The sequence below is a fragment of the Solanum verrucosum genome, unplaced genomic scaffold, assembly GCF_900185275.1.
Source record: "Solanum verrucosum unplaced genomic scaffold, falcon-dt-bn FXZP01000032.1, whole genome shotgun sequence".
Lineage (NCBI taxonomy): Eukaryota > Viridiplantae > Streptophyta > Magnoliopsida > Solanales > Solanaceae > Solanum > Solanum verrucosum.
The window spans coordinates 1260500-1287129 of NW_026020569.1; the positions used below are offsets into that span (position 1 = coordinate 1260500).

The window sequence follows — 26630 nt, forward strand, 5'->3', positions numbered from 1 at the left end:
TAAACCAGAGCAATAAATTGATATCCAAATACGTTCGTTTTAGAGGACCACCAAAAAAAGGTGAAAATATTTATAGTGATATAAGTAACTATTTAGAAGTAAATGATAAATATTTATTTGCATTTAATGTTCACATTAATTCAACAAGAGGAACTTTCACATATAGCCACTCAAAATAGCATAATACGCTCCATAGCTATAGTTTGCTAATTATGATTCGTAGCTACATGTTAAAGGGAGGAGAGTGACGATCGAGACTGGGAGAGGGAGGGGAGAGGGGAATGAGAGAGGGCAGAGAGTGGGAGAGAGGTGAATTGTATATGTATATCGGTTAGATAATTGTATATTATACATATGTATTTGTACATTCTGGGGAGAGAGATTGAGAAATGGAGGAGAGAGGCGAGCGAGAGCGAGATTGGGAGAAGGAGGAAAGAGGCGAGCGAGAGAGGACAATACTTTGTATAATTCACATCTCATTTGTATAATTCACGTATTTTTGTATATAAAGTCTGGAATTAAACAAATATAATAAAACTCGAAATAACTAATTGATACAAACATAAACATATAAACTATAAACAATTATACAAAATATATTATAGAAATTACGTTATATAAATTATATTATACAAAATCCAAAAACTACACATTTATACAAACTTTAAAAAGTTATTCACAAAAAGATTGAATGTATATGATGACAACACTGAAAAACCAAAGGAAATCATCGTCATATACAAATATAAACAATCGTATACAAATACAAATCAAACAAAGAATTGTTAGCTACGAATTATACAAATATGACGAATTATACATATACAAACGTGACTAATATACAAACTGGAAGTCAGCCCACGTAATTAATGTATAATGTTAGTCGCGAGTGATAATTATAGCAAACTATAGCTATGATGAGTAATTAAGTAGTATAAGTTTGCTTAACCGCATAATTTTCACATTCAATAAATACATATACGTATCTTTACATATATGATCATCACTACTAATACTTTTTTACATCAATTTATTACTTTATCGTGATAAATTAATGTGATTTGATATAAATATTAAATACGAAAAAAATATATGAGAATTTACCTTAAGTAATTGAGCGTGAGAGCCAAATAAATCAATTGAAATGGTAAATTTAAACCATTTGGTTGTTGATCGCTTTCAAATATATAGGTGCGCATTCATAGTACTATGTAACCTAACCACTATATAGCCTCATGATGCATAAAACAAATTAAATACATAACAGTTAATTAACGCACATGCATATCCAACATCTTCAAATAATTTTCCTCAAAATTAATATAAGGTAAGCTCGTCCATACTTTTCAACTTTTAGTGGTTATGAAGGTTTTCGATTTCTTCAAGACATTAGGTATTACGAATTTGACTCTAATTTTTTTTCTCTACTATTTCTTTATATACTTTTTTCTACTTTACCTTAAAAAAAATCTTCGAGTATAGTAAAATGGGAGAGTGGCAGATTCAAATTTTTTAATAAGATTTTTTTAAAAAAAAATATGCAAGAAGAATGTCAAAATCCAAACTTGAAAGCAACGATCAAAAACAATTATGTTCCAACTTCTCTCCAACAGACGAGAAAAAATAAATACATTTTATAATATATATCGATTGTACAGTATTAATTAGTCTCTCTGTTTGTGCTTATGGGGGGGGGGGGGGGGGATTGGCCTAATTAAACTTGTTTTAAAAGATAACCCTACAATTCCATAACAACAGAACATGGAAGCATGTTACAACATAGGCATGGGTCGTGCTATTTGCAGTTAAGCAGTCACTTAAATCCAACACAAATGATAAAAGCTATGTTACCTATTTTTAGGAATTGGACATATATATATAGATTATAATTATGGTTAAGACAAAGAAACCTAAAAATAATAACAATAATAGTTAGCTAGTGAGCTAGCTTTATTTGGTACTGAATAATACTACACGCAATTGTACTTTTCCAAGCTAAATGACTCAAGTAATAGCGGCCAAAAATGAAATTCCTTATAGGGTCCGTTACAACTTTATTATAGGCTTATGCTATAAATATAATAATACTAGTAATAATAATGAGAATGAATATACTATGGGGTCCATTTTTTTGTTGTATAAATACGTCCCATACATAATTGAATCCGCATGGATGAAACTAATAATTATAGTTATAATTGTACTGCAGAGAATTAGAGCTAGAAATAAATAATATGCACGAAATGCCTACTAACCATTTGTTTAATTTACAACTAGTATAAATATAGTATAGAGTAAATATATACTGAGAGGTCGTTACGGTTACGTGGACCCAATTAATTGAGCAATCGTTTTAAAATAATTGGTCATTCAACTTGACGGTAGTGAAACGGTCAAGTTAATTGAGCAAAAGATCTCCTGAGCTCGTTGCAAGGAGTTTTATCAAATGTAATATATATCTTTTGTATGATTTGTTGGCTATTATAATGGAGCGATATTTACTTTCAACGTATCAAAGAATTATGTTCTTGTTACCAAATTAAAAAAATCTCTTGCTAACTTTGTGACTATTTTAATGATAATTGAAAACTTCCCTAACTTTTTCTTTCTTAGTATTATGCCATTAATATTATTTAATAGCTCCAACTAATAAAAAAAGTGTTAATGATTTAAAAGTAATTGAATATTTTCCACAATGAACAAGCTAATTACCTTACAATAATTTACTTAAAATATAGCGGTGAAGAATATACAAGATAAAGAAATAATTTTGTCATTTAACTAGACAAGGATGGATTGATTATCAAGTTAGATATTACCATTTTATTTTGTTTTGTTTAGGTATCCTGTATTTTAAATTTATTAATTCGATAAATCTAAATTCACACTTATATTTGTCTGAAAAATGAATTAAACCACTTTCTATTAAGAATTTATTCATAGACTCAAACACGACAGCATATCAGCTCAAATATTATATTTGGATAGCAACTTGAATTGAGTAGTGTCATTGTCTGAGAAGAATACATCGGTGACAAAACTCGACAAGGATTAAATGTGTTGCAAAGGCATATGACAATTTAACAAATATTCAGTACAGACACCAGCTAGCTTAGAGAAGATTGAAGAAAATAGTAGATATTGGAATTGAAGATTTGTAGTAGTACTTACCAGAACAATCTAACCTTTTGTATTTTTCTGTAACGCGTTAAATTATCACACAGCTAATAATAAATATTATACTTAGAATCAGTACATTGATTAGAAAACAAGTTATTAGTAAATTCTTTCTTTGAATTTTCAATGAGAAACATCACTGTTAGTTCTGTTGGTCAATGCAATCCCAATTGTACTAGCTGTTTGAACAAAGAGGTCCATAGTAAAATAATTTTTGATGTTCTATATGGATTGGGAGACCAACGGAAAATTTGTGTCATAAAACATGATTTTTTCACTCATTTACTATTGTATGCATAGCTTGAAACAAATTCTTACTAAAATAATGAAAGACTATTTTTTTTTTTTTTTTACTGATTTAATCAAAATATCTATACTGCACCTTAGTTTTGGTAGTCAATGAACCAAAAGAGTGAATTTGAAACAGTGCCATTTACAAGCCCTGGTACTGTTTGGACCTTTTATCTATTACTACTACTTGAACAAACGCGTATGTTTTTATTGTCATCAAATGATAAATTGTTCATTTGTCATTTGGAATTTACTATTAGAGAAAACTTAGTTAAAAAAATGTATATAAGCTAGAAATTACGGGGTTATTTCGACTTCTTTCTTCAATTCATTTTAAAATCCAGTCAACGTATTTTATGGAATACTAATAATTTTATTATTGTGTATATAGTCAAGAATAAGAAAATGAATATGAAAACAAAAGAAGCATCGACTGGCACTAATTTTTATTCAATCCCCGAACACGCCCCCACCTTAGACCAAAGCAAAAAATAATAATTAGCGGTCCTTTTGGGTTCTTTAATTTAATATAAGCCAAAAATAATAAACAAAGCGCCATTACATAATATTGAATTGAAATTTGTAGCATAATGGATGTTACTTGCTAGTATAATACAATATGTACCTTTAGAACCCTTTAATGCTAATAATTATTAAGTAAGAGTAATTGTTTAACTACAGTGTGGATGAGTAACCTTGAAGTGATGATCAAGTAACTTATAATAACCGGTTAAATTATATTCCCTCTGTCTCTAATTATTTGTCCATTTTGACAAATCAAGAAATGACAATTTTTTTTATCTATTAGATCCTCAATTAATTACTTTGAAAAAAGTAGAATTTATTGAAAATCTAAAATTTTTAATTTATCAACTTCATAATTAATAGGGCTAAAATAGAAAATTCACTATGTCAATCATTGTTTTCTTAACAGTTGTGTCAATTCAAAAGTGAACAAATAATTAGGAACTGAGGGAATATTAGACTCATGTAAGATTATTTCAACAGACTTAAGTTCGAGTGTATTTGAGTTCAGTTAGTCAAGTAAATGACGTTTTTTAAAACTGTTAATAATTTGGAGATGAAACTAATAATTAATGCAAAGTTTAAAAGTGTCACCGTATGAAAGAAATAATGAGAATTTTTACAACCGCAAAATTTTACCTCAGTAAACAGCAAGTAAAAATCACTGACACATGAGCTTTAAATAGATCGCAGTTCAATTAAGAGGGATAAACAAACAGTAGAGAGACGTACACTATGAAAAAGGAACAAAAAAAGCATCATTGCTAACTTGCAAAGCTTCGTACACAAAAAGATGAACACCCATATGATCAAGGGCGGCTTTGTCCACTTGGCACACAAATGCATATCATGAAATAATGCTTATCGATTATTATTTGCTATTTTTCTTCACATTAATATCAACTATCGAGTAACACTACTCACCAAGTCTTACACTAAGATAAGAAGTTGCACATTTTAGTGAAAGGGGCTTCGAATCATTTTATTTGAAAAAAGAAGAAGGAACATGATATATATCAGGAATATTTGGAGGTAAACGAGTCAGCTCCAAATAAAAACACGATAGACAAATATTTAGGCATAGCCAGGCTGTGAAAGTGAGGCATAATTCGATGAACAGATATATTTAAGAGTATTAAATGAAAACCCACAGAGAAATTTGAAAGCATTATCTGCCAAATGCCATATGGCAGCATCATGATGATCATGTTCATGTTCATAGAGTTTTTAGAAGGGCAATAAGGTCAAATTGTGTAAGGTTGAACAAAAGGACTTTAAAGACTTCTGTGAGGCAGTATTGCCAGTACATAATTCCACTTTCTTACATTTAATCTGACAAACTCCACATGCCCATGTATCTAATACAACTAGTAGTGTGACTTGAAAAAGAGAGATCCATTCTACAGACTCCTTAACCCCCTACCCACTCTACAGACCCACCTCTCTACTCATTATTTTGTCCACATGAAATGATGAAACTGTGTAGAAATGACCCACCTCTCCCCCACACTAGACAGACCGACCCACCTCCTCCAGACCATATCCACATAACACTCTTTTTATGCAAATATATATTTATTTTATGTTTACGTTAAATCAATAAATATAAAACTAAGTTATAGTATGATTTAGCGTAAACAGAATAATTAACTATCTCTTTCTTCCACTCTGCCCGCCATCTTCTCTATCATTCTAAGCCAGCTACTCTATAGTTTTTATATATATAATGCATATGCCACATTCATTGCAAATATTTCCACATTTCACACACATAAAAACTCTCTTTCTCTCTGTTCACAGAACATAACCTTTCTTAGGCAAGAAACATTCTTACCATTTTGTTGTGTGAATAAAACATCTGTTCTTGGGTCTGGAGATTTCTGCTACTCTGCAGCTGCATATTTTTCTCAATCTAGAAGCACCACATTTGTGCTAAGTTTACTCTGACTACGTTTTTCTGTCTGTCCCTGCAAAAAGTTCTTCTTTTTTTTTCACTGGTAAGTCTTTAAGTTTCATATCTAAAATAAATAATGAATGAAATTCAAGAAAAATGAGTTACTATTAATAGTTTTTTCAATATCCTCTGCTTGTTGTTCATAGGAAGTGCACAAGGCCATATGATTTCTGCCAATTTTGGACTTTGAGAAAGCAACAAAAATGTCAGCAAGAATGTTATCTTCTATAACAGAGGAGAACAAAGATCTGCACAAGAAAATTGGATGCATGAATGGGTTATTCCAATTGTTTGATAGACACCATTTCCTCATTGGCAAACATCTCCATGGTCAAAATCACAAAAGGCTACTCACAGGTACTACTTTTTCTGACCAAAAAAATGTATTTTTCCTATTCTGCAATTTTGCAAGTGAATAAATCAAATACAATAAAGCCTCTCAATTCTGTCAATTTTGTTCTTTTCTCCCTCTAAACTCCTTGTGCAGAATTTGTCTTTGTCAAACTAATTCTGTCATGACACCATTGGTAATCGGAAATCAAATTATTTTCTTGAATATTCATAGTTTATATTGCGATCGATCTATAGTCCTTGTGAAGATTCTGAATATGAAATTTATTTTTTCAATAATTAAATAATTTGTCCAATACTATCATTTTCTTGGTACGAGGGAATAATATCTTTCTTAGGAAAAAGTGGAAATACGTAATCAGGGTAAATTTGAGGACCTGGCTTCAAGAAGAGATGAAAGGCAATAGCAAACCACTTTTTATGGATAGTTAGCAATAATAATAGCGAGAAAACAAAGTAAAGCATCAAAATATTTTCATTTTCAAGATTATTAGACATCACATTGGTTTAGGAAGGCTGGAAATGTAGGAACTTAATCAAGGAATCCATTATGCAAACTTGGCTTTATTTTGAAGTTTTTTAAAAAACTAATTTCACAAACTCAGTTTTTCAAGTCTTTGAAGAACAAGTGGAACAAATACTCTTTCGAAAACTAAAAAAGAACTTTGCATATTCAAGTTCTGGAAAAGATCAAATAAACGCCACCTTAAGATTCAGAATTGACTACTTAACCGAAGCAATTATCTTTAACATGTGCTAACTACAAGTATCAGCATTCTGGTTCTTTTTGCCCTCTTGTATACTTTCATACGCATTTAAGACAATCTCGTGTTTACATATCCAAATACAGATATACTACTTCCAGACTTCAGTTAAGTAGTAGAGCATACAAAAACTTCGATTTTCTCCTGCTGAAGCATAATGATGTACTTCCGCACTTCTACTAGCTTATAAATATTCTAAATCACAAAAAAAATTCCGCACACACATTGTTATCTTGATATAAATATCATAAATCATATAGTTAGTTCCTTTAGTTTAATTAAATTAGAAAATCTCACCACTGGTTCATGTGTCCTGAAGGTGCCACGGACAAGATGGAGACCAAATGTACAATGCAATTGGCTACGGTAAGATTTTGAACAATTTCATTCATCAAGATAACATTAAACTAGCACACATAAAAAACTTACCAATATGTGATTGGCATTTGCAGGAAAAGACTCCAAGGGATGTAGCCAAGAACAAAGTATCGCACTCAAGTGAGTCATCCAAGGCTAACCCAAAAGTTGAACAAAGTAAAAGACCACAACAAGAGCAACCTCTTTGCGGTCAAAGAAACTTATCAGAATCTCCTTCGAAAACCCTGCCATACAAGCAACCAAGTTCTCCATCTCATTCTGGACGGCAATCTCCTGACTTCCGGGATGTTGTCAAGGACTCAATGCACAGGGAAGCCCGTAGTTTATCTGTAAAAACTGTCACCAAAGTAGAAGGTAAAGTCCATGTTATGAAGCACATTGATTCTCCAAGGCCATTTCAGCAGTCAAACTGTGGGAAGCCATCGGATGGAACTAGGAACTTAACTGCTAAGTTTCGTGAAGCACCTCGCAATTCAAAAGATGATCTAAAGCATGCACCAAGAGATCATCCACGTTTCTCATACGATGAAAGAGACTCGAGAGAAGAGATGCGTTCTTCAATAAGGCTAAAGGACCTTCCCAGACTTTCACTGGACAGTAGAGAACAGTCCTTCAGGAGCTCAGCCTCTGAATCCAGATCAAATTTTCTTTTAGGGGATCACAAAAGATCTTCCAGTGTTGTAGCAAAGCTTATGGGGTTGGAAGCTCTACCAAATCCCATTCCCTCAAATGAAGTCGAGACAGTGATACCTAAGTCTTTCTCTACCAAAGATTCTGTTTCAGTATCGACAAAAACAGCTGAAAAGAGCAAGAATAATCAAGTCACGCGGTTCTCACAGATTAATGAAAAGGATTTCGGCTCCCCACGAATGAAATCTACCAATTTAATCATGAGAGCAGCATCAACTTCACGGCTTCCACTAGAACCTGCTCCCTGGAGGCAACCGGAGGCCAGCAGAACCTCCCTCAAGTCATCTGCAAGAAACACAGATGTGGAACTGTCAATTCAGAGTCCAAAGCTATCTTTCTCGGTGTATGGTGAAATGGAGAAAAGGATAACTGAACTTGAGTTCAGAAAGTCTGGAAAGGATCTCAGAGCTCTGAAGCAGATTCTTGAAGCAATGCAGAAGACAAGAGCAAGGTTAGATGTCCAAACAGAAGAGCAGGCAGACTCTGATGCGAACTTGGAAATAGTGCAGAAAAGGCAGCAATGCAACCTGCTCTCTCCAACCATAAAGGGAACTCGTCCACCAAAAAGGTCAGAATCTTTAAATATAACTATGAAACAATCCAAACTAAGTGATAACATTTGTATTGCATGTTCCCCTTTCTTAACTGCAAATGTCACCAAATTTCAAGAACTCTTCACTAAAGACCTTGTATATAACAGAGAGGATACAGCTGACAAGAAAACTTGGAAAGATGTGACACCTAGAGCAAAAAATATCAGAGAGTCTGGTTGGCTTCTTCCTTCACCAGACAGGAAGATCAAAGAAGGAACATCAAGGGCAGTGCAAAACCCAACATTACGCCAACAAAAGGAAGGAAGCTATCCTGCATTAGGAAGGAATTCTGGAACTGTAAGTCCAAGACCACTACAGAAGAAGAAGCAATCTTGTCCAACCACTACATCACCAGAATTCAGCAGGGTCAGACGTCAATCAATTAAGCAATCCAAAGAATCAGGCTCTTCAAAAAGGAGACTGCAAGCAAAACCCAACAATCTGCTCCGAGTTGATGAGGAATTGAGTGAGATCAGCAGCAGCACAAGAAATTTCAGTGAGCAAAGTGATGCAGCTTCTTTACAATCAGAAAGCAACAACAGTTGGAGCTCACATGCAGAGGGAGAAGTCACAAGCAGAAATCACTCCTTTAGGGTTAATGCTAAAAGACTAGAGGATTCTAAAGACAAAGTGAGTGACTTATCTTCGTGTACATATCTATTTATCCTACACATGGCCAATTACTGACTTTTAACTTTTTCTTGATCCAGAGTAACATATTGAGGCTCAATGAAGACAGGCCAATGGCTGAACTTGCAATCTCTACAATTGAACAGCCAAGTCCTGTCTCAGTGCTTGATGCCACATTCTATGAAGAAGATTCACCATCTCCTGTGAAGAAGAAAACAACTGCATTTAGAGGTATGGTTACCATTAGTTCTGTAAAGCATCTATGTAAAACATCTGCTTTTGATGCCAACTACAAACAATCATGACTTCCAGAAATAAACACAAAGAAATGAATGGAAAGCATGTTTCCAAAGAGAAGGAAAATCTAACAAATTGCTTTGTTGAAAAATGACTGAATGTTCAACACAAGTAGATCAGTTAGTTTAGCTAGTTTGAAGTGTTCACAGAAAGCATGTTAGTATCTCTTATTTACTGTCATAATTTAGCTGAGGATTGAGTAGTGATTACATGAGATCTCAAATTAGGACAAGCTCCTACGAACGAGTGATCTAGCTATTTATTTTCCTTTTCACTAACCAGAGCAGAACTATGTTACAATTGATTTTTGATGTACAAGCAAGACTTGCCTGTTAATATTTTTATGTCCTTTCCACCTGAACAGTTGAGGATGCCGCAGATGAGTTATGGTACCTAGATTACCAGGATCACTCACCTTACAACACGAGGATGGATCTTGGCACTGAGGCGACCACCCAGAAGAAATTAGAGCGCATTAAGGACCTGGTTAACCAACTCAGACTACTGGACTCCAGCTACGAAATGAGTACTGACCAGTTTGGATCCTTGAGCCAGAATCATAATCCTGACCACAGATACATCACCAAAATACTACTGGCATCTGGCCTTCACAAGGACGTGGACTCCGTCTCCATGGCCATTCAGCTTCAGTCATCCGGCCATTTGATCGATCAGAAGTTGTTCCATATCCTGGAACAGACTGAGGAGCGCGTTATGCCAGCAACTGGACACAGTAAAACGAGTGCTCGGATTGAGTTTAATCAGAAAATGCACAGAAAGAACGTCTTTGACACAGTCGATGAGATACTTTCCTGCAAACTAGCTTCAGAAATCTGTTTATTGCAGGGACGAGATCATTTAAGTGCACAGCAACTCCAGAAGGAACTGCAGTCAGACATAGACCAACTCAATGCTAAAAAGGTTGGCATGGACTCTGAAGAAGATGACTTGATAAGTATCCTAAATGCAGATTTGAGGCATCAGTCCGAAGATTGGACAAACGGTGACGGTGAAATTCCATCAATGATTTTGGATGTGGAGCGCTTAATATATAAAGACCTTATTACAGAAATAATAAGTGATGAGGCCAGACAGCAGCAGATAAGAACAAGAAGGCATTGTAGGCAACTATTTACCAACTAAATGTTCAAGCTTCTGTGCTCTATTTCATGTACAAATCTAATGTTTTACTTTTACATATGAGATGCTAGCAAAAGTGAGATATAAATGTATCAAGGCAAATGGAAAGCAAAAAAATGTGCTGTTTTATTTGCATAAACAGAGATGCTTCTGTTCATATTTTAACCAAATTTCTGTCCATCATCAATAACTGAAGTTATTCCAATCCATGATTTTTCACATAAACTGAAGTAGCTATTTCATTTGAAGAAATAAATAAGTTCTCTCGGTACCACATTGTACAGCTGCATTCGATAATCAAATTTTATCAATGATCTGTCTAGGGTTACGAATTTGGGAGATTACTGTAAAAATGCAATTCCACAAACTATCCAATATATATTTGTCCTGCAATTCCATATGAATATTTACGAGTACTTTTCCAGATTTTATTCAATTTAATACACCAATTTGCCTTTACCTCGAACTCGTTCCCACACCTTCTTTCTGTTGAATTCAGCGTGAATCGAGAGAGCGTCCAAAGAGATGAATTTCGAGTAATTTATTTTCGGTTTTGTACAAAATTAACCAATTATAAATTCGAATAAATAGAATAAATAAGGTGTGCAAGCTTCCGTAGCATAGTGGTAGTGCGTTCGCTTCGTAAGCGAAAGGTCGCGAGTTCGATCCTCGCCGGGAGCTGCTTAACATTTTGCACAGTCTGCATTTGGGCCTTCATTTTGGGCTACCTTTTCTCTTTTGTAAGGGAAAATGCATAGTACCCCCAGCCTATGCCCAAAATTCCTGAGACACATCTAACCTTTACTAAGGTCCTATTACCCCCATGAACTTATTTTTTAGTTAATTGTTTACCACTTTTCGGCCTACGTGGCTGAGTCCGTGATTTCACCTATGTTAAGCGCGTGGGTGCAGCTTTTAGACAACACTGACCAATAAAAATTGGTCATGTGTTAAAATAAACTTGGAAAAAATAAATATTAACTCAATTGTCTTCTTCTTTATTATTGTTCTTCACCAGTATACGTACCCGCGCGTTGCGCGGCTATATATTAATTTAAAATTATTTTAATTTAATAAAATATCAAATACTTCAAATATTTTTATATATTGTCCTTTATTACTTTTATGTTGTATTAATAAATTAATATTTTTCATATTAAAAAATTAATATTTAATTTTTTTCACATGAAATATAAAATATCATAAGATTAAATGACATGTTAGTATATTTTGAATATTTATTTTTCGAATCCAAAACATTCTTTACATTCTGAAATTTGCGTCAAACTATAATAGAAAAATGATTTAATATAGAGTGGATATAAATAATGTAATAATAATACATGTACTTGCTATATACATTTTCTTATTAATCATTGAAAATAATTAATTAATCAGTTTGTTATATTATTTTTTAAAACATTAATTTAATCTCTTAAACTTTCGCAGAAGAAAATAATAATTTAAATTTTAATCAATGATTAGATGTCGAGGAACTTATCAATTTTTCTAGTATTCTAATATAGTAATTATTGCGTAAATTCCTGTTATGACTATTATAAAATTTATCATAATTTTTAATACTTATTATTTTAATACAACGTGTAATCTTTACTTATTATTTTCTTCCCATTGTTATTTTTGTTTAATTATATTACAAATAATACTAACAACAATTTCTTTTTTTATTAATGTAAAGATAATTTAATATAACGTGTAATTTTTACTTACTATTTTCTTCCCAATTTTATTTTTTTAATCATCTATAAATAATAGTTACAACAATTTATATTTTTATTAACGTAAAGATTTTGAGTAATAATTCTTCTTATGTTCTATTAATAATAATGATCGAAATTATTCACTATTAAAGTTTCTACATAATTGATATAAAAATTGAGGTTGCATACAAATAAAAACATGTTTGAACAAACAAAATAATTATATGCACTAATAGAGAGTACCTTCTAGTCTTATAAGTATCCTACAATTATGATAAAGTTGGAAAAGTGTAACTATCTATAAATAAAATAAAATTATATATATAATATTTACAAAATTTTATAAGCCCAAATTTGAAATAAAATATATAAACATTGAAAGCTATAAACTAACTAAAAATATATTCACAAAGTAGATTATAAGTAATATTTTTTTATCTATAAATAAAATAAAATTATATATATAATATTTACAAAATTTTACAAGCCCAAATTTAAAATAAAATATATAAACATTGAAAACTATAAACTAACTAAAAATATATTAACAAAGTAGATTATAAATATTTTTTTTTATCTATAAATAAAATAAAATTATATATATAATATTTACAAAATTTTACATACCCAAATTTGAAATAAAATATATAAACATTAAAATCTATAAACTAACTAAAAATATATTAACAAAGTAGATTATAAATAATAGGAGAGCTTTTTGAAATTTTGGGAAGTGTAAAAGCTACTTTTTAGAAAGTTGAAAAAGTGGGGCCCGGCGCGTGTTGAACAAAGCTTTCAACCTATTTGGTTTATCTTTCCACGTTAGCCGAAAGTGGTAAAAAATTAATTAAAAAATAAGTTTGGGGGGGTAATAGGACCTTAGTAAAGGTTAGGTGTGTCTCAGGGATTTTGGGCATAGGCTGGGGGAGTACTTATGCATTTTCCCCTTTTGTAACGAATTGGGCCTTCATTTTCTTGTTGTGATAATTATGTGGGTTGGACTTACGAGTTTGTATAATTCGGAATTTATATGATATAATTTGTATAACTTTTGTATAATGTAATTTTGTATGATATAATTTGTATAACTGTTTAAAGTTCAAATGTTTGTGTTTGTATAAATTCATTATTTCGAGTTTATACAAAAATAGCTCAATTATACAAACGTACCCACAAATTATGTAACTCACCCACAAATTATACAAACGAGTCAGCTTAAACTGTAACTACAACCCGTAAATATGCAAACTATAGTTATGACGCATAATTAAATTTATTATATAGGTATTTGCGAAAATTCCCTATAATCGATTGCTTTGTGGAGGCCTAAAGCCTATGGGAGCTGGCTTAAACACTTTTTAAAACTTATTTTGATGTTTTTCTCAAACACAAAAGTATTTCAAGTCAAATAAACTAAAAATCATAAATTGGGCATTTTCAACTTAAAAGTTATTTGAAGATCAATTATTTTACCTACTTATTTCTTACATCTTTCGATATTCCCGACATACCCTTTATGTAGAGAAGTCAATATCTCTATCTGATATGGTCTGACATACTAAAAAAAATGTATTTATTAGTTTGGTTTGGATTTAATCAAATTATAAAAGAACAAATAAACCAAAAAGGAAAAATGATTTTATATAAGTCGGACATTGTGCTGGTGATTAATTACAACTCATAATTTAGCTGAATTTGATTTGCCTGTTTGATCCAATTAAGCAAACATCGGAATGCTCATTACCCTCATTGTTTTAATTTGACAGATTTTAACGGACATAAATATTTATAGTCCAACTTATTCATTTGATATCTATACACTTTTGGTTCATTTTTCTTGACACATTTCACTTAGTTAAGTTATACGAATTTTGATCAACATTTTATATCATCTATAGTAATATTATATATTTGGCATAGTTTTAAAACATCAAAATTTAAAAATATTGAACTAATTTAGTTCAATTTAACTCCAAAAAAAAAGTCAAATTAACTTTTATAAAACAAAACATGACAAGTAAAGCTAAACGTAAAGAGTACTTAGACTTTTTCTGGCATATAGGCTACAGGTTATCCATCTATATATATACACAGAGCCACAGGTTTCTTCTCCTATGTCTGACAAATTAGAACGGTTAAACTGGCATAAGAATACTTTAATTTCATATCCATAAATAATATTTTTTAAAAGGGTCTTGATGTAAAACTGTTCAGAACAAATGTAGGTAAGTATTTAATTTTTTGAAATAATCATGCCCACATAAATGATCATTTAATTGCAATTAAATATGACTATTTATACCATCAGTTATTAATGCTATTAGTAACTTGAAATATAAACAAGTAGCCAGCATCTACAACTATTGTGCTAAATTCATTTTTATGCTTTAAGTATATATATAAAGAAAAAATCCATACGAAATTACTATATTTTTCAAATTATGTATAAAGGTTGAAGCAGCTGAGCCAGTTTGGATCTTTTGTTTTTATCATTTTCTCGGTTCTTCTGGAATTGTTATATTCATAATCAGGTTTGAGTAATGTAAATTATCAGTGTGAAGATTTATGCACATTGTCAAGTTATTCAAAATATATTTATGGTAAAGCCTTTTTAAAATGTGTGATTTGTAATAAAGTGATTACATATAAAAACCTCATGATAATTAAAAAAATTCTTACACCAACAATATATATATAACATAGACTATTAAAAAATATAGGAATGTATGAATTATAAAAATGTTCTTGAAAAATTGACAGTTCCATACTTAAACTATATGAGACTTTTATAGCGAGTTCGGAGCCAAAAGGGCAAAAAAAATTGTCAAAATTTTTCAAAAGGGCACATCAAATTTTTTTAAAACCAAAAGGGTAAAATCGCTCCTGACAAAGGGATTTCCCTCTGACACAAAACGAAAAATCGCTGCCCTAGCAGCGATTTTGTAAAAAACAAATATTATTTTTTTAATTAACCTAGCAACGATTTTGTAATTTTTTTTTTTAATTAAAAATCGCTGCTAGGGCAGCGATTTTGTAAAAATTGTTTTTATTAAATTTTGTAAAAAAAATTTATTATTATTATTTTTAATTAAAATGGCTGCGATTTTAAGTTAGAATTTTTTTTTTCCTTACACATCGCTGCAGGGGCAGCGCTTTTCATGCCTAGTGCAATTATTTCATGCCTATTGTTAATAATTAATAATATAAAAATGATAAACAAGACGGATAGTATACTCAATAAAATTGTTGAAGCATGAGGAAAATTTAATTATATATCATAAATAATAATAAAAGAATATTATTTAGAAGAAAATCGTACGACAACTTTTGTTAGAAGAAAATAATATTCTTTTATTATTATTTATGATATATAATTCAATTTTCCTCATGCTTCAACAATTTTATTGAGCATACTGTCCGTCTTGTTTATCATTTTTATATTATTAATAATTAACAATAGACATGAAAAACGCTGCCCCTGCAGCGATGTCTAAGGAAAAAAAAATTCCGACTTAAAATCGCAGCCATTTTAATTAAAAAAATAAAAGATTTTTACAAAATCGCTGCAGTGGCAGCGATTTTTAATTATTATTATTTTTTTTTACAAAATTGCTGCCCAACAGCGATTTTTCGTTTTGTGTCAAAGGAAAATCGCTTTGTCCTGCGATTTTGCCCTTTTTGTTTTAAAAAAAATTGATGTGCCCTTTTAAAAATTTTGACAATTTTTTTGGCCCTTTTGGCTCCGGACTCCTTTTATAGCCCCCAAGTTACTTCAAGGGAAGTAATAAGCTCCTCGTATAGTTTAGAGGTGTGAAAAAATTAAGTTCATATAGTTCTTATTTATGCCTTTTCCCAAAATCATACAAAGATATGAAAGATGTCAAACTGCAAATATTCCCTTCATTCATTTTTATTTGTTCACTTTTTTTTTCTTGTCCAATTTTAAAAACCAAGAGACAATTAACCATTTTATTCATATTTTACCCTTTATATTACGTACTACAATTCATTTCCGATGAGTTTTCCAAAATATTCAATTTATTATATTTAAAAAGTTATATTGTAAATTTATCATTTTTATAAATTATTTTTTAAGTGATGTGTCAAGTCAAATATGAACCACACATAAAATTGGATGGGTAAAGTATATTTAGCATTAATCACACCTTATCAATAGGGTAATTAATAATCAATAAGATAGAGACGATAGTATTTTAATTACTCGTAGCTAGCATCAACTAACCCTTGATCATAGACTAGCGCTAGTAATAAATTTCTATGTTTTTAATTTGTTAACAATATTGTACTGTATTATTAGTATTATTACAGTTGAAAAGAGAGCTAGGGTTAGGTAGCTAAAGGCTAAATAAAGTAGTTTAGTAATAGGTACATTATTATCGTAAAAAGATGTTATGTATATCCTAGCTATACATACATCTAGTGATCATCTATCTATATTAGAAGCAACAGCCAAAAAAAAGAAGACGACATGTGACTGTATATATGACATTTGAGCTGACATGATTTCTGAAGAGAAAATAAAAATAAAAATTTGTGGTTGTTTTGTATACGAATCTGGAATAAAATATGAATTATTTTATTCTATGTTTGATTGAATCTTTTATTTTGATATAAGTAATCCCAAAGCTTAATCCCAAAGCCGAGATCATCTAATCCCGGGATAAAACAATCAAAAGACAAAAATACCCTTTTCCCAAGCTTCTTAATTCCTAAATAAAAGTTCTTTAAGAAATTTAAGGTTACAATTACAAATAAAAGTCTATTTAAGATTATCTGATATATATAAAATAAAAAAGAAGAAGAAGATACCCATTAAATAATCTTGTTATTATTAGTCTCCCTATATAATTCATACATTATAGTAATCCATTAAACTTGTTTGAAACTAAAATAGAACTACTAACAGATATACTACAGTGAATGCGACTAAACCTCCCTTAATTACAGATTTCGGATTTGAGCCAAAAGTATGAAAAAATCATTGGTATAGGGAGCACTATCCGCCTCCCCCCCTCCCTCCCCCCACCCTCCAAATGGGGTCCTACTACCCAACAAACCTCTAAAATAATCAGGCTTCAATACTAATATAAAACACCAGAAATAAATAGAAATAATTAATTACTCAAGTGAAAGAAGACTAAACCCTAAATGAAAATTGGATTTATTATATTATATGGAGGGGCAAATTTGCAAATGGGGACCTACCTATATGAAAGCAGTGCATGCATGTGGTCCTTTTTTGTTCTTTTCTTTTGTTACGTACACAGATAAAAATAAAAGATGGAAAAAGCTTCCAAAACCCTAATTATCTTTTTGTACCACACTTCTTCAGTGATCTCTTCATCTTCTTTAGTCATATCCTTTTCATGAATTATTAATAGGACCACAAAACTATCTTTTCATTTCACTCCATTTTAAGCTTACAACATGTATATTTTTTGTTGGATCCCAAGGAAAAATAACATATAGCAGTAGTAGAATTTATTTATATACTTCAAATCTCAATCTATCATCTGTCTCTTTCCAACTTAACGAACACCCTTCCATTTTGTACTAAATCTACTCTTATCCCTATATATCTTTACCTTCTCTTCAGCAACAACAACTACTCTACCATATCTGGGGTTTGGAGTACGAGGGTCCAAACTGACTAATTTTCGTGGTGAATTTAAACATATAATCTTCATTTTTTTTAATATGATAAAATTTACATGATAATTCAGAAAAATATATCAAAAGTATAAATTACAACCATTAACAATCTAAAATATAAAAGAAGTATATTTGAAGAAAATATGGTCAAGATAAACTCATTTTAAAATAGCAGTACAATTTAGCCAGATTGATATAGAGAATTATCAGTTATGTAGCAAGTTAACTTCAGTTGATTGAAAAGAAAAAAACTAATAAGGGGGTTGAAAAAAATATTGGGGTTTCAACAATTTATATTTAGACATAAAAAAATTACTCTATTACTTATATACAACATACAATTTTCCAACGGAGTATATTCAATTGAACTCTTTCATCATTTTTATCTCTGCCACTAGTGAACTTAACCTAACACTTAAAAGTTGTCCATGCACAAAACATAAACTCATTTAAAAGATCAAAATGCTGAAATTTTAAAAGAAGAAGAAGCCATGACTAGCTTAGGGCTCCTTGCTAGGGTTATGCATTTAGAAAATGTTGCATGAAACCATAACTAGCTTCATCACTGTGAACTGTAATGCCAAAAATATATATATATAGTCTCTAAATAACCGTACGTACAACTTTATATTGCATAATACATTTTGAAATTGGAGTACATTGAAGCAATAATTGATCCCAAACAATCCAATCATGAGTTTTTATAGCTATAGAACTCATATATAGGAATAATTATGACCAAAAGAACATACAATTGTTGTTTTATATATACTACTATATATATTATGCTAGTATCGAATTATTCAGTACTCACCCGAGGCAAATACAGTTGATGACCTGCTCTGATCTTGAAAGTTGAATAGCTTAATGAAACATCCGATCAACCAATAATATGTCTGCTCTGGTGTCATGTTATAACCAATACGTACTTTGTCTAAAAACTTAAGTTGTTATATAGAGCAGAGAGGAACTAAATGGTCTTAATTGGAGGGCTCCGTCTCGTCACAATTTTGAGAAGGTAGAAAATGGAAAGGTCTTATAGATTGGCTTGTGGAGTCAATAGAATGTCTAAAGGAATTAGTACTACTTGACATGGGATTTTCTGAACCGGAATTATTACTCAACATTTGGAAGTTTATTTCTTTGGGATCAAACTCTGATGATGACGATGCTCCAACAATATTATGCTGATGGAAAAATTGAGGCAATCCTGGTGGATAAACAACAACTTGATGATGTGAACCTAATGGCATACTAGACATTAAATTGAAGTTGTGATGAATATCTTGAGATAATGGATTTTCGGAATGAGCTAAGGATAAATTTGAAGGATCCCATTTCAAAAAATTGGAATTGTAGCCCAAAGCATTATTATTATTATTATTAGGTGGTTCCAATGGAACGTCCCAATTGATGCTCTTATTATTAAGACCCTCTTTATTAGTAATTTGATGAGAATTACCTCCAATTCCTAACATAGGATAAAGATTAGGGTTCAAACTTCCAGGAGGAATTTGCAAGGGAGGCAATCCGTCGATTTCATGTTTAGCTGCATCAAGCAACCAATCAACAACTTTACTTGGTTGATTAAGCCCTAATCTGTCTTGAAGATCATATAATTGAATAGCAGTAGGAACTGAAAGCCTTACACGACGATCTCTTAGCCCTCTTACAGTACAAACTTTGCTGTGCCTGTCTTTTCCTCCAAATGCTCGCGAAACACGAACAATTCTTGGATCCTTTAACCTTGTCCATGATGTTGTAGACGAAGATGCCTTGCTCTCATGATCATTCGCTGCCTTCTCTTCTCTTGTAATCATCTTATAATGCCTCTCATAATTGACCCAAAAAACACCTTCCCTAACGTTTAATTTTTCACTTTCTTTCTTCTGTCTTCTTCCTGATTTCTGTTTCATACAAAAAATATCTAATTAGTATAGACAAGAAATTATAAGACTTATAATACCCTCTGCAACAACAACGCGTTAATCTCAAATAAGTTAGAATTAAAAGAAAATTAAGGCAGATATATATTACTACTGGTATATATATATATCCATGAGAAAATGGAAATCATGAAATTTTGCTAGTGTTATAAGCACTTAGAAATTAATACTCATAAGGATAAGATATACTCTCTTTGTATAAATTGGCTCTAATTAGGAAAGTGAAAAAAAAAATGATCATAGTTAAAAGCATGAAAATTGGGATGCCCTAGAATTTAGTAGTATATATATAGCAGAGTAAACAGACTTACCCAATTCAGCAAACAGTTGCAAAGAAGAAATTCTCTTTGATTTCAGAGAAGAAACAATATATGGAAATTTTGATTGTAGTAAGAGAGAAGATGCTGGACTCCAACCGACCATTTACATATTAGAAAGCAATGGACCACAGCTTGCCACGTATAATTTAGGCATATCTAACAGATAATTATTACGCCCTATGAATAATCGTTCTCATTTTAGTTGAATCTTGTGTCTTAAAATAAATATATATTAAATGTATTAAAATGCTCTTTAATTTTATGATTATATCATATATATAAAATTTTAATTAAATAGTTATCAAAAATGAAAAAATACATTTTATTCGGACTAAAAAAATTACTAACAAAAAATAAATTGAAAGGGGAAAAGTATTTTATTTTGTGCCCGTCAATTTTCTTATCAAATGCTCAGCACGCATGCTGAGCTATCGTGGTTAGTTCTTTGCTATTTTTCCAAAAATAGGAGGTAAGTTTAATTAGCAGTTAGAAACAAGTCCTTAATTAGTAAAAGGCATTTTGATTATGAATTAAATTTATCTTTTGACAATAGAATAAAAAAATGTTGGGGACCATTTATTCACGTAGAGAAAAGTTGGGGTTGATGCTTTATCGACAACTACAAAAGGTTGAATTCGTATATATCACATGGGTCGACTGAAGCACGCCTTGCCATTGTCATTAATTAAATGTCTAACCAATATCTATCACTAACTCAAAGTAATTTGTTTCTATATTTGTGTCAAATTAAGCTCAACACAATAAGTATCTCAATTCCAACATGTTTGTAGCACATATAATTTTCCTTTAATGAATTTGATATTTATAAAAAATATTTTCATGGTTGGTTCACATTTGTTAAGCGTTTTAATACGATATGGATAAATAATACTTCCTCTGTTTCATTTTATGTGAGGTAGTTTAACTAAGCACAAAGTTTAAGAAAGAAAGGAAGATTTTTAAAACTTGTGGTCAAAATGAATGATAGAAATTTGTGTGGCTGTAAATCATTTTATTAAGGGTAAAATAGACATTTTATAGATAAATTGTTAGATAGAGAAAGTAATATTATTTTATTTGTCATATTTATCTTTTTAATTTTTCCCATAAAATGATTTATTATCACACGGTTGTCTCTATTATTAAATATACTTTGTGTCTCACTCAACTTCAAAAATTAGCTCGAATAGAAGCGGAATATCCAAGGTCATACAAGGAATCCAAAGATCTTATCCATCACAGATGTGGGATATCATCTTCATGACCACCTACATTTTTGGACATTCAGTCCCAAAAAATATCATGTAAACTCATGAACTAAAAAAAAAAAGTCTAACTCAACTCAAAAGTAGGAGGATTGTATATATAATGTTATACAAGGAAGCCATGGATCTCACCCTTCACTGATGTGGGATATTGTACAAATTTAAAAAAACTCTTTCCTTCTTAAACTTCAGTACCCCTGCCAAACATCACACATACATTGAGACTAAAAGAGTAGTTTATTCTTGTCCGAGCTATAGTTTCTTGAAGATGTATGCAAGGATTTCCCCTTATATAGATTAATTTGCTAGCTAATTCATAATTAGAAGAAGAAAAGGAACACACAAGTATAATGTTTATTAGTGGAAGAAATTAAAATAAATAAAGCATGACATGAAATTAGGTACATAGATGAAAGGGAGAGGAGAAGACTTTCCCTTAAAGAGGAGGGACCAAACTGATCATTTTGTTTACAATGCCCACTCAATATATGTAGATCAAGGACCACACTACATTTTGTATTGCAGAGAGATTTTGCACGGACCAACAACTCATATATACATAATTATGACATAAATTTAACTAAATTAATTGAACGAAATTAAATAAATAAAGAGGTATAATTTGGATTCTTTTTTCCCTCTGCTAATACAAAGCAATATCTCAATCTAAACATTTTTATCGACATGCAAACCCTTCAAAGTTAAATTAATACTTAAATTTCTTGAGGCAATATTAAAGGAAACATGAGTTTTTAATTTACATAATTTTGTGAACAAATATTTCACCACGTTTTAGTGGTTATAAACCTCCAAACAGTTTGTATATACGTGTTTCTTGCGTGTAATACCGTTTCACTCCCAATTATTTGTGAGTATTTATGCGACTATTTTTAACTAGATACAAAATTTAAGAATTATGAAATATAAATAAGTGTCATTTAGGACCGACTTAAAAAAAGAGTTTCATCACATAAACATAAACAAATAGAGAGGATATTTTATGATCTAAGGAAAGCACGAGAGTGTAAGGGAAGTAGGGTTCTCTTACAACTCCAATAACTACCAAATTAGGTTAGAAATTAGAGTACTGAAGAAAAGTACACCTTTTTTTTTTTAGTTTGTCTAAAAAAAAAAATATCGTCTTCTATAATTAGAAATAATTTCACTTTAAAATTATCATTTTACCCTTACTAAAATAATTAGTCACATAAATATCTAAGATTTTTCGGGTCACAAATTTCAAAATTAAAAATCTTTCTTTCTTTCTTAAATTTTTTTTTGTTAAGTCAAACGATATCGAAGAGTATTTATGCATTGATGTACATAGGGTATATAAAACTCAAAAAAGGTGGGGAAAATCAATAAGAAACTAGGAATAGGAGTAAGTAAATAAAAAGAGACAGATGATATGCCATTTGGTTATTCTTAGGTCAAGCTATACGTTGCAGACGTGATTTATAGTTGCCAGATCAATGATGGCCACTAGACAGTTATTCCCAGCTACTCATCATTCATTTGAATATACAATTACTCCTCTTTTTCAATTTACATTTTTTTCAGTAACATTTTACATACATATTTTAAATTATATTCTTATTTTCTTAAATATCATGTTCAGTTAAACTAAGACGTATAGAATAGACGTAGGGAATAATTGAGTTTTGGTTCGATCCTTAGCCGCAAGTTCCACCGACCCGGCCCTATACTGAAAATAATGTTTGAAACTTTTTTTTGGCACCTTTATCTTATGCATCGATAAAAAGCTAATGAATTGGATTCCGTATTCAACTTTTCTTTTCCTCTTGACGTTTAGTTATTTGTAGTTTTCAGTACCTTGGTTTTATTTTATACTAGAGCATTATTATTATTATTATAAATGATGAAAAATATATAGGGCTGCAGTCCAAAATCAGATTAAAAGTGACATTGGCCAAACTATAACGACTAAATCGGCCAATTTGTCAATGCCAAATTAAAAAGTATATACGTAGTATTACAGCCATGCTACCTATAATTCATGTACTATATGCGCCAGCTAGCCCTAGCCTAACCCCAATGATATGATCAATTGATCATTTAAGACTTACATTGGATAATTGGGAAACTTGAAGGAGTAATTCCGCTTTTATACAATACCTTACAAACTACATAGAAGATGCAAACAACATTAGATAAACTCGGTGTAACGAGCTTGATTGAGAGGGTGTTGGGAGGGAGAATTGAAAATGACACAAAGTTCGTAATTTTTTGTTTAGTAGAAATTGATGTTGACCCTTATTATGAAAAATATAAACTTGCGTCAATCTAATGAGAAATTGAATACTTACATATCATATTTGATTGCAGGTTGAGTAACCTAGTATTAAGCATATCTATAGATATGTAGTACAAAGGAGTACTAACTTTTGTTGCCAAAAAGGAAAAAATAAATCAACAATTAAGACTTTTCCTGCTGAAGGTGTTGTAAGGGACAAGTCAGAGTTTAGAAATTAATTAAAACTGGGAAAGGAACCACATATAGCAGCTTATTTCTTGATCAAATCTTGACTGATTAAATTATACTATATGATATCTGGTAATACTATAAGTCTTAATTATTAAACTTTTACACACCAGTTGATTTTATTTGGCTTTTAATTCAAAAAAAAAAAAAGACATGAATTTCAAATAATTCAATAAGAACTCTTTTTAAAAGGGTAATGAAATACGATTAGTTCTAACAAGAAAATATTTAGTTATCCTCGTATGGTGTTTATTCCAAATCAAGCAATTCTCGATAAAATTCTACTTTGCCCATCCCATTTTATGTGACAAGATGATCAAATTATCAATATAAATTTAACATATTTAGATATTATATAAAAAGTATTATAAATCCTACAAAAAATTACGATCAATTTTTTTCTAATCACTTTAAATAATATTGTGCCCCCTAAATTAAGACAAACTATTTAATATGTCATCATTGTCTAAACTATGATAGTAATATACAATTGCTATAATTAGGGAAAGAAGTATTTGTATGTATGTTTCTACGAGTCCGGAGCCTAAAGGGCAAAAAAAATTGTCAAAATTCCAAAAGGGCACAACACTTTTTTTTCTAACCAAAAGGGTAAAATCGTTGCGTCAGCAGCGATTTTCCTCTGACAAAATCTAGCAGCGATTTCGTCTAAAAAAAAAATTTTAATTAAAAATCGCTGCCACAACAGCGATTTTGCAAAAATAAAATAAAATTATTTTTTATTAAAAATCGTTGTCACAGCAACGATTTTGTTAAATTTTTTTTATTATTATTATTATTAAAAATCGCTGCCATTGTAAAAAAAAAAAAATCTTTTTTGCTGTGGCAATGATTTTAAGTCAGAATTTTTTTTTTCTTACACATCGCTGCAGGGGCAGCGTTTTTCATGCCGAGTGCTATTATTTTCATGCCTATTATTACTTATTAATAATATAAAAATGATAAACAAGACGACAGTATACTCAATAAAATTGTTGAAGCATGAGGAAAATTGAATTATATATCATAAATAATAATAAAAGAATATGAAATTCAAAAAAAAACTTTTTTTTTTTAAATTCTTAACCAAATTCGCTGCTATAGCAGCGATTTTTAAGAAAAAAAGTTATTTTTTTTTGAGAAAATATGCAACGATTTTTATTTTTGTTTTGTCAGAAGCCCTTTTGGTTAATTTTTTTTTTGATGTGCTGTTTTAGTTTTTTTAAAGAAAAAGCAGCGATTTTTAATTTTAAAAAAAATTAAAAAATTTACAAAATCGCTGCTGTGGCAGCGATTTTTAATAAAAAATAATTTGTTTTTTTTTTTTTACAAAATCGCTGTCACAGCAGCGATTTCGTCATTTTGTCAGAGAAAAATCACTGTTGACGCAGCGATTTTGCCTCTTTGGTTAGAATAAAAAGTGATGCGCTCTTTTAGAATTTTTGACAATTTTTTTTGCCCTTTAAGCTTCGGACTCATGTTTCTACATCGAAAAATATATTGCTTTCTCATGTCATGACTCTGCATGTCGGTAGGTTAAAAAAACTCACCTCATTGGAAGCATCCAGTAAAATTGCTTTAATGATTAAATATGTTCAGAAAAAAGGGAAAAATTTACCAACTCTGACTGCAATCAGAAAACATTATGGTCAGGCATATTTCCTTTTCGATAATTAATGTAATTAGTTACACAACCAATATGAAGAAGAAATTGCTAGTGAGTACTCCTTCCGTCTCATTTTATGTCACTTTTTACTTTGCACTTGCATGAAAAAATGATGTAACTTTACCCTTTTACCCTTATTTAATATTTTTTAAACTCAAGTTTTCAATCAATGAATATACATTAATTTATTTTGATTAATTAATTTAACCAATGAATATGAATCATTTACTTAACTTTTCTAAGTTGGTCAAATGTATATTTTCAATGCTAATAACTCACAAAGGTAAAAAAGGAATAATATGCTAATTTATGCATTTGATTTAATGAAATGACAAGTATTATGGACCAGCTATTTATTGAAAGGAATGACATATAAAATAAGACAAAGGGAGTATAATTATTCCCAGTCATTTATAAACTATAGCTTTCTCATAAAACAATTTACTGCCCTTGAGATATTTCCCAAGCTCCTCTTTCAATCTGCCGGTTAAATGAAATGCCTCAAAACAAAATAATCTGATTTGGAAAAGGAATCTTAATAGCATAGTCGATCCGCTATATGAATTTTCATTTAATCTGATTTGCATAGTTGATAAATTAAGATCTAGCTTCCCGGCCTTACTTGTAATTATTCATGTTAGGCCTTTTATTTTATTGGTATTAATAAAAAAAAATGTTAGACTCTCAGTTTAGTGATAACAAAAATAGAAAGAAAAGATATATGCACTTGTAATGGATATCTTATTGTT

The 26630-nt window shown here is 30.6% G+C and overlaps 3 protein-coding genes and 1 non-coding gene across 5 annotated transcripts in view; 3 read left to right on the forward strand and 1 right to left on the reverse strand.

Moving 5' to 3' along the window:
- LOC125810727 (glycine-rich RNA-binding protein 3, mitochondrial-like) overlaps nt 1–26630 on the forward strand; it is a 193882-nt gene that overhangs the window by 69175 nt on the left and 98077 nt on the right. The window lies entirely within an intron of this gene.
- LOC125810711 (protein LONGIFOLIA 1-like) lies at nt 6053–10947 on the forward strand. 2 transcript variants are annotated; one of them, XM_049490186.1, is made up of 6 exons: nt 6054–6304; nt 7382–7428; nt 7515–8698; nt 8831–9353; nt 9434–9584; nt 10015–10947. In XM_049490186.1, exons 1-6 carry the CDS (start codon nt 6151–6153, stop codon nt 10791–10793), a joined length of 2838 nt encoding a protein of 945 aa, XP_049346143.1. In that variant the 5' UTR covers nt 6054–6150; the 3' UTR covers nt 10794–10947. The 2 variants fall into 2 exon arrangements, with proteins under 2 accessions (XP_049346142.1, XP_049346143.1); XM_049490185.1 differs by having other exon boundaries at nt 6053–6304; nt 7515–9353.
- Nucleotides 11400–11471, forward strand: TRNAT-CGU (transfer RNA threonine (anticodon CGU)). Its single transcript has one exon. It is a non-coding gene; the product is annotated as a tRNA-Thr (tRNA).
- Nucleotides 18769–20053, reverse strand: LOC125810734 (transcription factor TCP13-like). The gene is made up of 2 exons (XM_049490216.1): nt 19647–20053; nt 18769–19394 (listed from the first exon to the last, which is right to left on the reverse strand). The coding sequence occupies exons 1-2, from the start codon at nt 20002–20004 to the stop codon at nt 19165–19167; spliced, it is 588 nt and encodes a 195-aa protein (XP_049346173.1). The 5' UTR covers nt 20005–20053; the 3' UTR covers nt 18769–19164.

Bases quoted from the DNA above. Each gene is read 5' to 3' on its own strand.
- LOC125810711 (XM_049490185.1), top strand. From the start codon at position 6,151: ATGTCAGCAAGAATGTTATCTTCTATAACAGAGGAGAACAAAGATCTG. The intron at 7,429-7,514 runs GTAAGATTTTGA...TGGCATTTGCAG, and splicing joins GTACAATGCAATTGGCTACG to GAAAAGACTCCAAGGGATGT. The intron at 9,354-9,433 runs GTGAGTGACTTA...TTCTTGATCCAG, and splicing joins TAGAGGATTCTAAAGACAAA to AGTAACATATTGAGGCTCAA.
- LOC125810734 (XM_049490216.1), bottom strand. From the start codon at position 20,004: ATGATTACAAGAGAAGAGAAGGCAGCGAATGATCATGAGAGCAAGGCA. The intron at 19,395-19,646 runs GTAATTCTCATC...TTTATCCACCAG, and splicing joins TCCTATGTTAGGAATTGGAG to GATTGCCTCAATTTTTCCAT.